The sequence below is a fragment of the Mastomys coucha genome, unplaced genomic scaffold (genome assembly GCF_008632895.1).
Source record: "Mastomys coucha isolate ucsf_1 unplaced genomic scaffold, UCSF_Mcou_1 pScaffold7, whole genome shotgun sequence".
Classification (NCBI taxonomy): domain Eukaryota; kingdom Metazoa; phylum Chordata; class Mammalia; order Rodentia; family Muridae; genus Mastomys; species Mastomys coucha.
The window spans coordinates 1,638,181-1,653,433 of record NW_022196913.1 but is presented as its reverse complement, the minus strand read 5'-3'; the positions used below and the strand labels follow the sequence as shown (position 1 = coordinate 1,653,433).

At 40.8% G+C, this 15,253-nt stretch overlaps 1 protein-coding gene across 2 annotated transcripts in view; it reads left to right on the top strand.

Moving 5' to 3' along the window:
- Positions 1-5,111: 5,111 nt before the first annotated feature.
- Prpf18 (pre-mRNA processing factor 18) overlaps positions 5,112-15,253 on the top strand; it is a 27,719-nt gene continuing 17,577 nt past the window's right edge. Inside the window, exons 1-5 of one of the 2 annotated variants that reach the window (XM_031358855.1) lie at positions 5,112-5,319; positions 8,190-8,267; positions 8,384-8,410; positions 10,792-10,896; positions 14,499-14,612. In XM_031358855.1, the coding sequence (XP_031214715.1) occupies positions 5,254-5,319; positions 8,190-8,267; positions 8,384-8,410; positions 10,792-10,896; positions 14,499-14,612 (390 nt within the window). In that variant the 5' untranslated portion in view covers positions 5,112-5,253. The remainder of the gene's footprint in view (positions 5,320-8,189; positions 8,268-8,383; positions 8,411-10,791; positions 10,897-14,498; positions 14,613-15,253) is intronic. The other variant, XM_031358856.1, reaches the window with a different exon arrangement.

Here is a 15,253-nt window from a genome sequence, read left to right as displayed (position 1 = left end):
GTAAGAAAACTCCATTGAGCTTTTGAGTGGTGGTCAGTTTTCTACAGTGTACTTACTGCGTGTGTATGTATGTGTATGTGTGGCTAAACAGGTGTTTATGAGGTTAGGTATAGTAAATGTAATTTCAAATTATGATATTCTTGATGACTGTGATTCTTACTCTTCATTGTCCACTTTATTGGATTCATAATCACCATGGAAACACATCTCTGGGTGTATCCACAAAGGGTTAAATGAACAGGTATAAGATGTGGGCAGAGCCACCCCAATGAGCTATGGTATTAAATGAAAGGAGAAAATGAACCAGGCACTGTTGCATGTAGCTTTTCCTACCCCTCCTAAGCTTCAGGAACAGGCCACACTACCAGCCCCAAACAAGGTTTCCAGATGAAACACACACATTTAATTAGTTTTCAACCAGCATTATTGGCTCAACTGCTGGACACCTCCAATCTACTTGCCATCAACTTCAGTAGTTCAGTAGTTCAGCCACCTTTAGTCCCATCTGTACATCCCAATCTGTCACCCGTGGCTGCTCTGCCCGAGATCTCACATGGCTGGTTGGCTTATCTCCCTCCAAAGCATGGTGAACTCTCCTCTCTCTCTCCTCTCTTCTCTCTCCTCTCACTCTTTCCCTCCCCCTCTCTCTCCTGCATTTGCTAGTTTGCCTGCATGTTTGGGGTAGGGTGGAGTCCTAGAAATCCCACCACTTCTCCCAGCTCATTGGCTGATAGCATCTTTACTGACAGATCAAGAACCAATTGGAGAACAGGACCTTAGCATCAGACCCATCCCCTACAGGGCACTAACATTTGGATGTTTCATGCTTTTGCTGGTATGCTCTCCACACCATGGTGGTGGGCTGTATCCTCTCAACATGTGAGGCAAAATAAAATCTATCTTCCATAAATTGCTTCTTGTCAGATTGATGATTATAGGAACAAGAAAACATCTAATACAGTGGGTTTATTGAGATACAACCTTCTTGTAATTAGAAGAAAACTGATATATCTATACATATCCTGATGTTTCTGTTCTTCTGGAGGCTCAGTCTCAATCACTGATTTCAAACTGCTAACATTATAGACAAGCAAGGAGTTGGTCAGAGATGTGAAATACCACACTATTAAGTGACATCTCACTTCAAAGATACAGATGTCACAAACTCAACAGCACAAAGAGTAAAACTGTAAGTAAGAAACTGATTCACAAAATTCGTTAGCAGTCTTTTGTGGGTTGGTGTCAACCAGTCTGGTTTTAGCCTGCCAATGAAATGGCTACCTACCATTCTCAAATTCAGATGTTTATTTCCTGTGTCTTGGGGACACTTTATGCAATTCCATTTTCTGTTTCTCAAGGAAGGGAGAAGGGTCTCTGACTGGATTGGATTTTGTATCTGCCCGCAGTTACATTTAACAAATCGTCCATGTAAGTGTGGCTGGACCCAAAGGGAGCCTACCTACCTCCCATCAGATCCTCAGCAATCTCATTGGAGAAGAGATAGGTACCCTAATATGACACCCATGACAATGTTGCAAATACACAGACACATAGACACATACCTCCTGTTGTCCTCTGTCTCTCGATATGACACAGACTGTGTTTCTGATTTACCCCTTTCCTACAGTGAGATTCTGCACTAATAGACCATCAATTCTCAAAATGCTCCATGATTCAGCAACAGCTGCCTCACTTGGAAATTCACAACCAACAGACTCTTCTGAGGCTAAAGATTGAGACCCACTATTTATGGTTATTTCTCTTCTCTTATAAAAGTTCTATTTTATCCATTAGGATTATAACAAAATAAATTTAGGTTATCTTGATAATATTTGGTATTGTCCTCCAGTCTCCAGAATGGACAGATAATTTTTTAGGATGTATTACTCCTCCAGAGGGATAATCTTATAAACTGTGTATTGATTTATATTACTTCATCTTTCAGAAGATGACTGTTTTTAACTTCTGTGACTACTGTCTCTCATATACACCACCAAATCATATAATCTAATACTATTTAAGCTTTTGGGGGACTATCCTGTGCTTCCCAAGCTGACTGATTCCTTCTTCATGGGTAAGAACTCTGCTTTGGGGCTTGGTTTGGGCTAGCACTTAAAGGATTGAAGAGGTCATGTCAGACGCTGGAGTTCTCAATGAGAACTTTGAAATATCATTTCCCTTAACAACTTTCTTGTTGTCTTAGTTAGGGTTTTACTGCTGTGAACAGACACCATGACCAAGGCAACTCTTATGAAGGACAACATTTAATTGGGGCTGGCTTACAGATTCAGAGGGTTCAGTCCATTATCATCAAGACAGGAGCATGGTAGCATCTAGGCAGACATGGTGCAGGAGGAGCTGAGAGTTCTACGTCTGAAGGCTGTTAGCAGAATACTGGCTTCCAGGCAGCAAGGATGAGGGTCTTAAAGCCCACACCCACAATCTACTCCAACGGGGCCACACCTACTCCAACAGGGTCACAACTTCTAATAGTGCCACTCCCTGAGCTGAGCATATACAAACCATCACACTTGTATAGGGATCACTTAAAATTTACCATGTTTAATTTCAAGAGTAGATAGGTAGGTCTAAACTATTAAAAATTTCAGTGATAAATAAAACATGAAATAACTGATAACTGATTTTTTTCCAAATCATGGAATTTGTACCAAAATCTGGGTTAGAGAATACGCTAATATTTACCAGTGGGTCTGTGCCTATGTAACAACTTCATTCGGGCATATTTCCTTGTATTAAGTTCTTTGTTTCTGTGTTTTGATTATACAATTGATATTATATGTTATATTTACTTATATTTAAAAATATTTATTTGTGTGTTTGTGAAAGGGGAAGTGTGTGCCATGGTGTGTGTGTGTGTGCGTGTGTGTGTGTGTGTGTGTCGTGGTCAGAGCATGACTCTCGAGTCTGGTCATCTGGCCCATGCACAAGCACATCCACCTACTGAGCCATTTGTTGGTCTTACATGCTATACTTATACATTCATTATTTTACTAGATTGGGAAATATTTTAAAAAGTGAGCCTGCCTACTCTCCACAGGGTCAGATCTCACTCTCCTGCTCCTGCTGCCCACCAACTGGACCACAGGTCTCCTGCTGGGCCATCTCCCTCAGTGGTTCCTCTGCTAGCCATCTCTCCAACAGGGGCCCCAGAGTTCATCTCACTTCCACGCAATGCCCCCCCCCCACCCCACGATCAGCCATCTCAATACCTAATTACCTGGTAGAAACATGACTGTTAAAACCTAATTATCTAATCAGATTTATATAACAATAAGATCACAATTAACAAGCTGCCAATATAATAATTTCAGGGCCAATTGATAAAGATAAAGCTTTGACCCAATTATTCTAACCTTGTGAAAATCTTAGCTACTTGTGGCTGTTTAAAGCCAGGTGGGATCAGGAGATCAGGGTCTTCTTCCTGTCTGGCTGCCTGAAACATTTTACTTTTAAAAGAAAGCACATATTATAAGCATTGCTATTGTTGAGTACTTTTTTTCAAATACAGTTTCATGTTATTCATTTGTATGTATGACCTATAATTTAGCCATTCCTCAACTTAGGACCTTTGATATATAGCTAATGTCTCACTCTTTTAAATAATAATTGTGATGAAATGGTGTCTACATTTTCTACATAGCAGGACTGTTTTAACCTGTGCTGGTTCTCTTCCCCACTGTGCCTGTCTTCTGTATCATAGTTTACGTTGCTCATTCGTTTGCTCCATCAGGTGTTTGCCTGTTTCTTTCTTTGGTCTGAGACCCTCATCATGACTTAATGCATATTTGCATAAACCTAGAAATTAAAGGCAGGAATTGAAGAGGAGCTAGCCCCTCCTGAGTTTACACTGGTGTACAGTGTCCCATCTGGTTCTCTAGTTCCTAAATCAGAAGGATGTGGGTAAATGGCCGACTGGACAACAAATAGTCCTATAAGAATGTCAGCATGTTTCATCCAAGGACAGAAGTTACACATCGTTTACTTTTTAAAAAGTTATCACATCTAGTAATTAATTATTCACTTACATGGGTGAACGTACATGTGTATACACATGTGTATGTGGTGGTGTGGTTGTGGTTGTGGTTAGAGGACAACTTTGAGAATCTGTTCTTTCCTTCCACCATGTGGGGTCCCAGGGATTGAACTCAGGTCATCAGGCTTGGCAGCAACTGTTTTTAGCTGTTCAGCCATCTTTTTGGTCCCCAGATATCTTTTAGATAAGCTATCCTATTACATATACACACTCACACAGTATAAAACTTTCTAATGAACAATCCTTTCAGTTTTTATTTTGATAAACCATCATATAGTTGAATTTGAATCGGATGTTATTTCATTCCTTTTAGAATAGAAAAACCTAACATAAAATATTGTTGAATTATGGCAACTAAAAATAAAAATGCTTTCATGGCATGGAACCAAGAATAAATATGTTATAAATGTTTCTAAGATTAAAAAAACAAACAAAACCCAAACTCTACCAAGTATGGTGGATCACTCTGAGCTTGGGGCAGGAGAATTACTTTGATACCTGCCCAGGCAACACAGTGAGTCTCCGCATCACAATAAGAATAAAAAAAAATCAAAATAAAATTTCTTTATGTTTTTTTCTTGGACTAGGTTATAAAAAAGAATGATTATATCTCCAATCATCATTGAAAATCTTTATTGCTGACTGCATAACCAGAAAACACAATAAATTTACATGGTGTTGAACAGGCAATTAATAAATACTGCTATTTTCAAACTTGTATTATTCATGTATTTCTCATTCTCTAGTATGTTCGCCCTCTTGGCAAGCAAGTAAATTGAGGAACTATGAAGCAAACTTCTAGTAAAGCTCTTGCCTTAACACAATTGACATGTCTTACAAGGAGGCTTTAGGGGCAGACAAGCTGGGTCAAACGGGCACAATAACCATCTAAAGAGACAGACATGGACGCCTGCCTTTTGTTCTTTTCTACCTGTCTACTAAAAATCACAAGTGTGTAGCTGGAGGGTACCGCTAGGGGGCAGCAATACCCAGCGGCTTTGCCAGCGTTAGCACCGAGGGGCGCTCCCTACCTTCCTTTCGTTCATCCTGATTTCCGCCGGAAGCGGCTCCAGCGGTTGTTGTTCTCCGAGAAGTGGGCTCTGGCTGTGTCTTGGTTGTCCTCTTCCCTCTCCCGCGGTGGGTGAGATTACCGCCGAGGAACTGGAGAGGCAGAGTGGAGCTTAGACCCGGGGAGCAAGATGGACATCCTGAAGTCAGAGATTCTGCGGAAGCGGCAGCTGGTGGAAGACAGGAACCTGCTGGTGGTGAGTCCTGTGGGCTTGAGAGTGGTGTGACTGTGCTTGGAAAGGTGTTGGCGTGAGGGCGATGGCTCTGAGAGGGTTTGGGGCGGGCACGGGCTGACAGATCTGCCACCGTCCCGGGCAAGCTGCTGGCCCAGGGGTAGCAAGGGGTAGAGCGTGGACTTGGACCCTAGTCGGACTCACTTCTGCGGCGGCTGCTATCCTGACCAGTATCAGCGCAAGCAGTGATGAAACAACTTACTGTCATTTTGAATTCCAAATCGTGTTGCAGAGAGTCAGGCTTACCCTAAGCGACCTGGCACACTCCATAGAGTTCAGTGTTTGTTCCTCCTTTGTGTGCGTGTGTGTAAAAATGGATGTGCGAAGGACTGCGTGGATCTTGACTATTCAATGATTTTTGACAAGTGCAAACACCTGTGTATCCCAGTCTCCACGAGTTGATAAAATAGCAATGTCCACTTCCCAATCAGTCCCTGCGTGGATTACCTACCGAAGCAGCTTCTTTGTACCTCAGTTTTGCCTGCTGTAGAATTTCACATCAACAGGATGTCCATCTTTATGTGGCACTTCATTTGTTCGGAATGTTCTGGGTATTATTCACTTAGCTGCGTGTTTTTTGTTTTTTTTTTAAATTTCTGAATGTGTATTCTGTTGTCTGAGTAGATCTGGTTACCCGTTCTCCTAGGGGTGAGTGTTTGAGCTGTTTCTCAGAGTCGGCTGAGCAGATTCTGAGCCCTGAGAAGCCTTGTTTGTGTATCTCTTTGGAACCGCTGGATGACATGTATGCCTAAGTCATTGAAAATGCCAGAGTCTATTTTAACGTAGCTCTTCCATGTTACACAGCTATGAGCGGTGTCAGAGGCTGGCTAGTCTTCACTCTTGCCTGCAGTTTATGTTGTCTGTCTTTAATTTTCATCTTCTTGATGATTTTCATCTTCTTGCATCTCCAGCAGCACAGAGGCAGTGGTGAGACCTCTGTCACTGCTTAGGCACTGGAACCCTGCACTATTTCAGCTGTTCCCAGAAACACTCTCCCAGGCCCAGCATGCTGACCAAAGGCCTCAACTTCTGACTGCCCTCTGCTCTGGGTCCCAGCCATCTCCTCACTCTGGTGCTGATTTCAAGTCCCTTGCAATATAGCCTGTCAGATGCTGGTAGACATGGACCTGCATGGCCCCAGCCAGGACGACATTAGCCAGCTACACCTTTGTATGTAGCCTGTCAGGCGTCAGCCAGCTGTTGGTGCTTGGTCTCTTCCTGTTCTACACAAGGCACTGCTGAATGGTCAGAGCTGCAGGAAGTGGGGAACCATGGGGTCTCTAAGGTTCTTCCCTGTGGTCATCTATAGCCTTCTCCAAGCAGTTCTCGAAAGCTACTAGGTCCCCTTCCTCTTTGATTTCTGAGATTTCCTCCCACATTTCCTCCTCAACTGGTCCATGAACTTGCCTTATATCTTCTGCAGCCCCTCAGGCTGTAATGATAGAAGAAGTATTTGAAACTATTGGTGAATCTTGTAGCTGCTGTTGGCAACTTCTGAAAAAAACAAACAAACAAAACTTCATCGTGGTATCCAGGGTGAACCTGGAGGTGGCAGTGCCAAGCCTGGAGATCCTCTGGGTCTGTAGACCTTTCCCACAGCCACTCCCTGATTAGCATTGTTCAGTTCAGCCTTGTTGAAATCACCACCAGCTTTTGATTTTTTTGATAGAGCACAGTTTTTTTTTTTTCTTCCCCCTGCTTCCTCCCTCTGCCTCTCTTTCAGTTTTTGCTATGTACTCTTGCTGTATCATCCAGGTTGGCTTGGGACTACAATGGTGTATCTAACTTCAGTGTGTGAAGTTTGTTTTTTGTTTTTGTTTTTTGGCTGTCCTGGAACTCACTCTGTAGACCAGGCTGGCCTCGAACTCAGAAATCCGCCCGCCTCTGCCTCCCAAGTGCTGGGATTAAAGGCGTGCGCCACCACCGCCCGGCACATGTGAAGTTTTTAATGGTTACTGCTTTCTGTGTTTTCTCATTGGGAGATTAAGACAGTATAACCAGATGGAAAGCAGTTGGACAATTTCTTAAACTTAGGTGGACATTTGGCCTGTGAGCTGGCCATTCTTCCTGTTGGAGACATTTGAGTAAGTTGTAATAGCACTGTCTTCTACAGGCTCATGGACATTATGGAATACTGGCATTTTAAGGACATTTTGAATCAGATTTTCAGTTGCTGCAAAGGAGGAGGTAAAGTAACAGAGCCGAGAATTGATATGCTAAGATTATTAAGATTCCAGATGACAAGACCTCACTCATTCTTTTGGGGTGCTTCTATTGATGAGATTTTAGAACTATCTGCCATAATTTTTGTCGAGCAAATAACAAAAGGATATGTCTATGTGGTTCAAAATAAATCTGTCTGTAGAAATGATCTTTGAACTTAGTTGTTAGGAAACTGAATAAAATACTGTTGGTGCTGGGCAATGGTGGCGCACGCTTTAATCCCAGCACTTGGGAGGCAGAGGCAGGCGGATTTCTGAGTTAGAGGCCAGCCTGGTCTACAGAGTGAGTTCCAGGACAGCCAGGGCTATACAGAGAAATCCTGTCTCAAATAAACAAACAAACAAACAAACAAACAAAAAATGCTGTTGGTATATTCTCTTTGCTGTGAGAACTCCTACTTCAGTCAAGGAAAACACTTGAGTTTATCACATATCAGAACACAGGTCTGCTCCAGGGGAGGGGACTCAGTGGAGTTATCTGCAAGGCTGGAAATATTACATTCTTGAGAAACTGAGAAGTGTTTTTAAAACGTTTCTAGGAGTGCTTGCTAACTATGAGACATGAACTTCTGCCAAGGGCACATTAGTAATGCACTGTTTTGTCTTTGCTAGGAAAATAAAAAGTACTTCAAGCGGAGTGAACTTGCAAAAAAAGAGGAGGAAGCATATTATGAAAGATGTGGCTACAAGGTAAGAAAGTTCCTGCTTTTATGTTAAGTCATGTATTTCTGAGTTTACATTTTTTACAGCTGTTTTAAATAACAAAATTATTGATCTCTGTTCAATTTATCAATGTTATACATTAGCCTATAAGTGAGAAGCCTTCTGGAGAGGTATGAGTTTTTGGTTTTGATTTGGCTTTAAAAAAAAAAAACAGATCTTGAATTCAGGAAAATACATGCATGACTTTTGGCTTGGAATGGTTTGGCTTCTGTGGACAGCATGAACTGGCTTGAGATCAAAGCTTGAATTTTTTTTTTTTAATTAAGTCCCGATTCTGATATTCTTTATCTTCATCTCTCTCACTACTCTCTCCCCTACTTCTCCCAATAAAAGTGTGTTTTGAAAGAGCTCAAAACACTTTATCCTTTCAGCCTTGGTTGTTTTAGCAGCAAGCGGTATTGTCTCTGCTTCCTCCTGCCTACTTTAAGAAGTTGGGTTTATGTTAATATTGTCCATAATTCCTTTTGGGCCTATTACTCCTGCTTGAAATAGAGTGCATAGCCTCTGTATGCTTTTATTTGCTTTAAACATGGGCAACATCTCTGTAGTCTGTTGGTTAGAAGAATTTTTAAATCTAGGAGCTGTCTGAAAGGCTTTAGATGCACAGCTGAAGTGATCCTTCACATTGTCTTGTTGATGATGCTTGGGAGGGGCTGAAGCTTAGAAGGTGGAGAAGCTGTTTCAGTTGTTTTCAAAGCAGACGTAGTTTAATACTCAGCTCAAAGTGAACTGGTTCCATCAAAACATGCTGGGTCGCACGTTTGGTAATGCTCCTGTGCATGGACCGGAGAAAGTTCTAGAACTTAATTTGTATGGCTCAGCATTTCTGGAGGAAAGCGTGAAGAACATAACTGCTGTGTATGTGCCTTTGGCTTTCTTTTTTACTGTTGGAAAGGAAAGTATTGGAGGAATATTTTAAAGATAGATGCTTAAAAGCTTATCATTGTATTTCTATAGGTTTCTTTAAAGACACCAGCTTCATGTACTTCTAGTTTAGAAAAGTAAAAGGCGTTTTATTATATAAATAACCAGTGACAGCAGAGTTATGTAGACAGCAGAGCCCTCATGTCTTACCCGCCCAGCATCATGCCCAGGCTTGACCAGGGGTCAGAATCCTTTATCATGCACCTTCTCTGCTGACGCATTCTTTGTAAGTGTTGACCTTTGCAACCCTTTGAGAAGGTAGGAAAGTAATTTAATGTAGTGTGCCCTTTGTTTTCTATAGATCCTTTTGTTGATGTGAGCAATGCTGTCTATGGAGACAGTGTTGTAGTCTTGAATCCAGCTGACAGAATACCTTAGATCTTTGTCGCAGAGCTGTTAGCTGTCTATGTACGTATACATATATATATGATGTAAAAATACATTAGAACTTAGATTGAAGAATCCCTGCTTTTCATTGCTCTTCGACAAACCTCCCTCCTTAAGGCAGTGACAGTGCAATATGGTTACTTCTGCTCCTTCGTAGGAGCGAGCCCCATTTATAAAGCCTGGTGCTGGTTTTACCTGTGTAAGTATTCAAAACATTAGTTCTTTCTTTATTTTATTTTCCCTTTAGTTTTTTTACCTATATTTTATTTTCCCTTTAGATATTTTACTCTCTTTTGTTTTACCTTTAGCTGTAACCTATAGAATCATGGATTGCGTAATTTTTATTATGCAGATTTTCTTCATGGGACAGTAGTTTCTTGAAGCAGTTATTTTTCTTTGAATCTATTCCTACTTCTGAATTTTAAACTTACCTTTTGGTTGGATGGGAACCACACTTCAGTATATTTCCATACTACCCAATGAGGCTTTTAAATTGCTGTACTCAATTTTCTCAGTCTGCCCATATCCTTAGTCTTTCTCATATCCTGCCCAGATATGAAGAAAGAGCTGAAGGCATTTTTCCATCCAGTGTCGTGGATGAGAGTCTACCCCCCCCACCCCGGCAGTCAGTCTTCATTCCATTCTCTTCAAGGTCCATAGTTTATTCCGTAGTCCAGTTGTGCACAGCTCTGAGCATTCATCTACATGCCTAGTAGTTTATCCAAGGTTGTAATACTGTGTCTGAAGAAGCTAAGTGGGAACCAGGTCTTAAGTCTCTGGAAAGGTGAGCAGCAGTTGGATAACCCTTGAAGACAGTTTTCTCACAGAGGCAAATTGATTGTTTTTGAGAGGGAATGTGGGCTGTTTTAGTGTCTGGGGAGAAATTAAGTTCATATTTAAGCACTATTGAGTTTCTTTATTTTGGAAAGCATTGTAGTTACGTGACTTTTATAGCAAGAATGTGCTCTGCTATGTGCATGCTCTCCATGTGTCATGTTCCTGAATGGATGTTTGGTCAGCTCTTGGAAGCATGCACAGTTAACTCTGCGCCTTTGCTCAGGGGACAGGTGATTATCGTTCATCAGGAACACTCTTGTATGCGATGGCTAAGGTGATTAGATGGTGAATAGAAATATATGTTGGTAAGTTTAAATTTCATTTCTTTGGCCTGTTAATATAGATACAGCCAAAAGAGGATGACCAGAAACCACTAACATCATCAAATCCAGTGCTGGAACTTGAATTAGCAGAGGAAAAACTTCCTATGACTCTTTCTAGGCAAGAGGTAAGGTTCTATTTATTTTGGAGTCAGGAAAATTCACACTGGACTTGCATAAGTTATTCCCAGGGTGAGATGGTTTGACTGAAAATCCTATGTGGTCAGACAGTTTGCTTTTCCATGAACTTCTGAGAGTCTGTTTCTTTTGATAGTAATCTTACTGTAAAAACCAGCAACAATAACAACAACATCAGGAGCTAAAGCTTTAGAGCAGTGGCTGCTTTTCAAGAGAACTGGAGTTGGATTCCCAGCACACATACATTGGTGGCTCCCAACTGCCTGTAATTCCAGTTTCAGGGGATCCAGTGCCCTCTTCTGGCCTCTTGGGGTACCAGACCTACATGCAAGGAAAATGCACATGTAATGCCCCCTCCTTCCTCCTGACATATTTAACATAGTTGTGTGAGTGCATGATGTGTGTGGGCACGTGTCAGGACACATATGTGGAGGTAAGATGACATGCGCTGTGCAGTCGGTTTTCAGCTTCTTCCTTTCTGTGGGTTTCAAGCATTGAACCCAGGTGACCAGGCTGTGCAGCGAATGCCTTCCCATTACTAAGCCTCCTCTACCACCCAGTAGTCTTTCTTTTGTAACAACTGTATAAGTTTAAACAATAAACATATAAAAACTTACACATTCTAAGTAATTATATCAAAGTTATGTCTGTTTTGCTGTTTACAGCTCTTATTTTCTGATTCATTTTTTTTTTCAGATTAAAACACAGAGATCTGTATAATTTTCCCCCTTTTCTTTAGTGCTACATAGTTTTTAATGTCTGTTTAATTTCTCATCATATTTTTTTTTTTTTTTTTGGTATAGCCCAGGCTTTACTGAAATTTGCTATTTCGTTGTCTTTAGATTGCTTCAGCATTTCCTTGTGAATGATAGTATGAAAGCCTTGTGGCATTATTTCATGCCTAATATATGATTATGTCCCTTGAAAAAGTTCTAGAAGCATAGTTTATAGGACAAATACTTTGTGTATGTGTATATATACATAGATACATACATATATGTATGTGTGTATATATAAAATTAAAAGTATGTTTACTTTTAGTTTTTTATCTATTCTTTATGTGTGTGACTATTTTGACTACATGTATGTACGTGTGCTTATGTGTATGCCTGGTACCTGTAGAGGTCAGAAAAAGGCATTGGATTCCCTACAGATGGTTGTGAGGTACCATGTTGGTTCTGGGAATCAAACCAGTGTCCTCTGGAAGAACAACCAGTGCTCTTAACCACTGAGCCATCTCTGCAGCTCTGACTTTGTATGTTTTAAACACCTGTTTATATATTATCAAATAGCATTATAGACATTTATATGTTATACTAGTTTACAGTCTGATCTGTAGTGTCTACCCACACAGCCTGGTCTACTTCAACTGTTATTTTATTAACAAATTAGCATATTCCTAGCATATGAACAATTTAAACTATATAAAATATAAACAAACAAAGCTTCCATGCATTTTGAGTGATGTCCCCTCTTCTTTCCTATTTCCAGTCAATGCTCAGTCCTTACAGCACATAATTTACAAGGTGCTTTTTCTGTGTTGCACACAAATGAAATAACAGATTTCTTATGCTTTGTTCCAATCACTAAATGCATTAGGGAGCTAAGGAAGGTGCAGTTGGTAGAGCGCCTGGCTGGCTTGCACATGTGGAAGAAAACTGGTTGCCATGGTCAGTTCTTCCCTCCCCATGTGGGTCTCCGAGATGACACTCAGGCTTAGTGGCAGAGCCCACCTCACTAGCCCGCACACTCCTTCATTTCATAAACGAGAGTAATAGAATTCTTGCCTACTTTTGAAGACAGATAGTTTATTGCCTCACCTTTATGCATAGTAGATGGAAATTCCCTAGCCAGGTGGTGGTGGTACACGTCTTCAATCCCAGCACTTGGGAGGCAGAGGCAGGAGGATTTCTGAGTTCGAGGCCAGCCTGGTCTCCAGAGTGAGTTCCAGGACAGCCAGGGCTACACAGAGAAACTCTATCTTGAAAAACCAAAAAAACAAAAAAAAAACAAAAAAAAAAACCCTATTTAAATAGATGCCATAAGTATTACATCATTTATAGTTACTTGGTTTATTAGCAGTCTCCAGTTGGAAGCACTGTTTTAAAGTAATAAGCTGAGATGTTCTCTCTCTTTTTTTTTATTGACTCAGTAGTCTTACATTCTTGCGATGCCTCATATCTGTTTTTTAACATTTCTAATTGTGAATAGGATTAAATGTAAAGAAAATAAGATTGGAAAATTTGGTTTTGTTTGGTTTTGTTCTTACTTCTCAAAGATGAGTGCACAGGCAGGTAATGGATATGTCAGCCCCGGGACTCACGCTTTGGGTGGGTACTACGCAGATGGCTGGCTGGCTCCATGGCAGTGTTAGCTGACTCTCGCAGCTACCAGGTGCCATTTATTTGTTTATCGACTTAATTATTCATTTAATTTAGATAAACCTTTATTTTCTTGATTAGACATTTTATTTCTCGTGTTTTAAATGAAAGATGCACTTAAAGTGTAGAAAATACATAGTACAGACTAATTACATAACAAAACCCAATGCAGTCATTAACCCAAGTCAGGACTGAAATAATTCTCAGGCTTTAAAAGCCCTGTGTGTTGCTATTGTAATCCCAAGTCCCTTTCTCCTCTGAGTCTGGGATGTGGTTTGACTGTGGTGCTACAGCACCCACTCCTCCCCTAGTCATGCCATCTGTCCTTCCCTCCTTCCGTCCAAGTGCGTTTTGTGTGACCTGCTGTGCAGATTGATTACCCGTAGGTCTCCAGTGGACCTAAGCGGTTGGTTATAGAGTGTTAAAGTATTGTCATAACATAGTATGTCTGTTGTATGAAATCCTGGAAGAACAAACACGGTTTGTGCATTTTTTTTGTTTTGTTTTTTTGCCGTTTTTTGTTTGTTTGTTTTTTTAATTTCAAAATGGTGTTTGGTCACTAACATATGTATTAACATAGACTTAAAGAAAAGTACTGAGTGGTCATGGTTATGTGAAATGAGGGCCAACAGTGTCCCTTCTGTTATGTTCTGACAATTTGTCTGTGTGTATCTCATGTCTGTGCTATGGTTTACATTAAGGGCTTGCTTTAGATTTGTTTTACAGATTCATATGTCAAACTATTTGATAGAAATTATTCAGAAAAAACAGTTTATGAGATATTTGTGTAAAATAGTATTGGTGTAAAGTGCTTTCCCCTTTCATTTACAAGTGTATCTGTTCACAAGTGTATCTATTATAATGGAGATAGATGTTAGAAATGGCTTGAAGGATCCTGGTGCTGTCATAGTGACTCAGTGGAGACTGGCCTTGCTATATTAAATCCCTGGGGCCCATATGGTAGAAGGAGAGAATCCACTCCTATAAGATTTTCTCCAGCTTCTGCACACACTTCATGGTTCACTGCCCACCTAAATACACTCTTTTTTAAAGTTTGAAGGATCTTATATTTCACTCAGAAACACCTATTTGGGTAATTATATTTATTAAACTTAGGTTTCAGTTTAAGATAAACATACAAATTGTTTTGAGATGTTTATTTAGGTTTTTTTCCTCTTTGAAGTTTCCCAGGTATTTGTTTCTCTTGCTAGGTCATCAGAAGACTGAGAGAAAGGGGAGAACCAATTAGACTGTTTGGGGAAACCGATTATGATGCTTTCCAACGTTTAAGAAAAATAGAGATTCTTACACCAGAAGTTAATAAGGTAAGAAGTCAGACCAATCCTAAAAGCATAGATGTTAGCACCCAGAAACGGCGGTAGATATGCGCGGGTCCACAGACCTGTCGTCAAGGCAATGGCCACCATATTCCCAGAATCCATTGGGTTCAGCTCCCACCTTTACCTGGACCTACTACGTCACAACCCGTATATATGAGACAATTCTTCCATTTCTCTCTCTCTTTTCCTCTCTCCCCTCTTCCTACGCTGTGGTCCCCACTCTCCCTTAATTAAACCTCTTACACGTGGAGCTGTTTGTGTCTGGTGTCTGCAGATGTGTCCGCCGCCACCCGAACCCCATCAATAGGATAGTCCCACGTAAGTGGGCAGTGTGGGATTGTCTGTCAGCATCATTGTAGGTGAATACAGGAAACTGTATCCACTTCTGCTGCTGACCTAAGTCTTCTGTGCTTTTAAGGGAAGTCTGTATCTTAAGGTAATTCATCTGTTTTGATAAATAACACGTGAGCGCATTAGCAGCACTTGTCTACAGATAAAGGATATTGTCACCCAGTCCCATGCCACTTCTGTTCTCAGGCAGCTTTCTGACTGAAGACACTGTGAATTTTGCAGTTTTGGTGTTAGCATTTTTATATTTCACTTGGGTAGATACAGTTCTGGCTGCT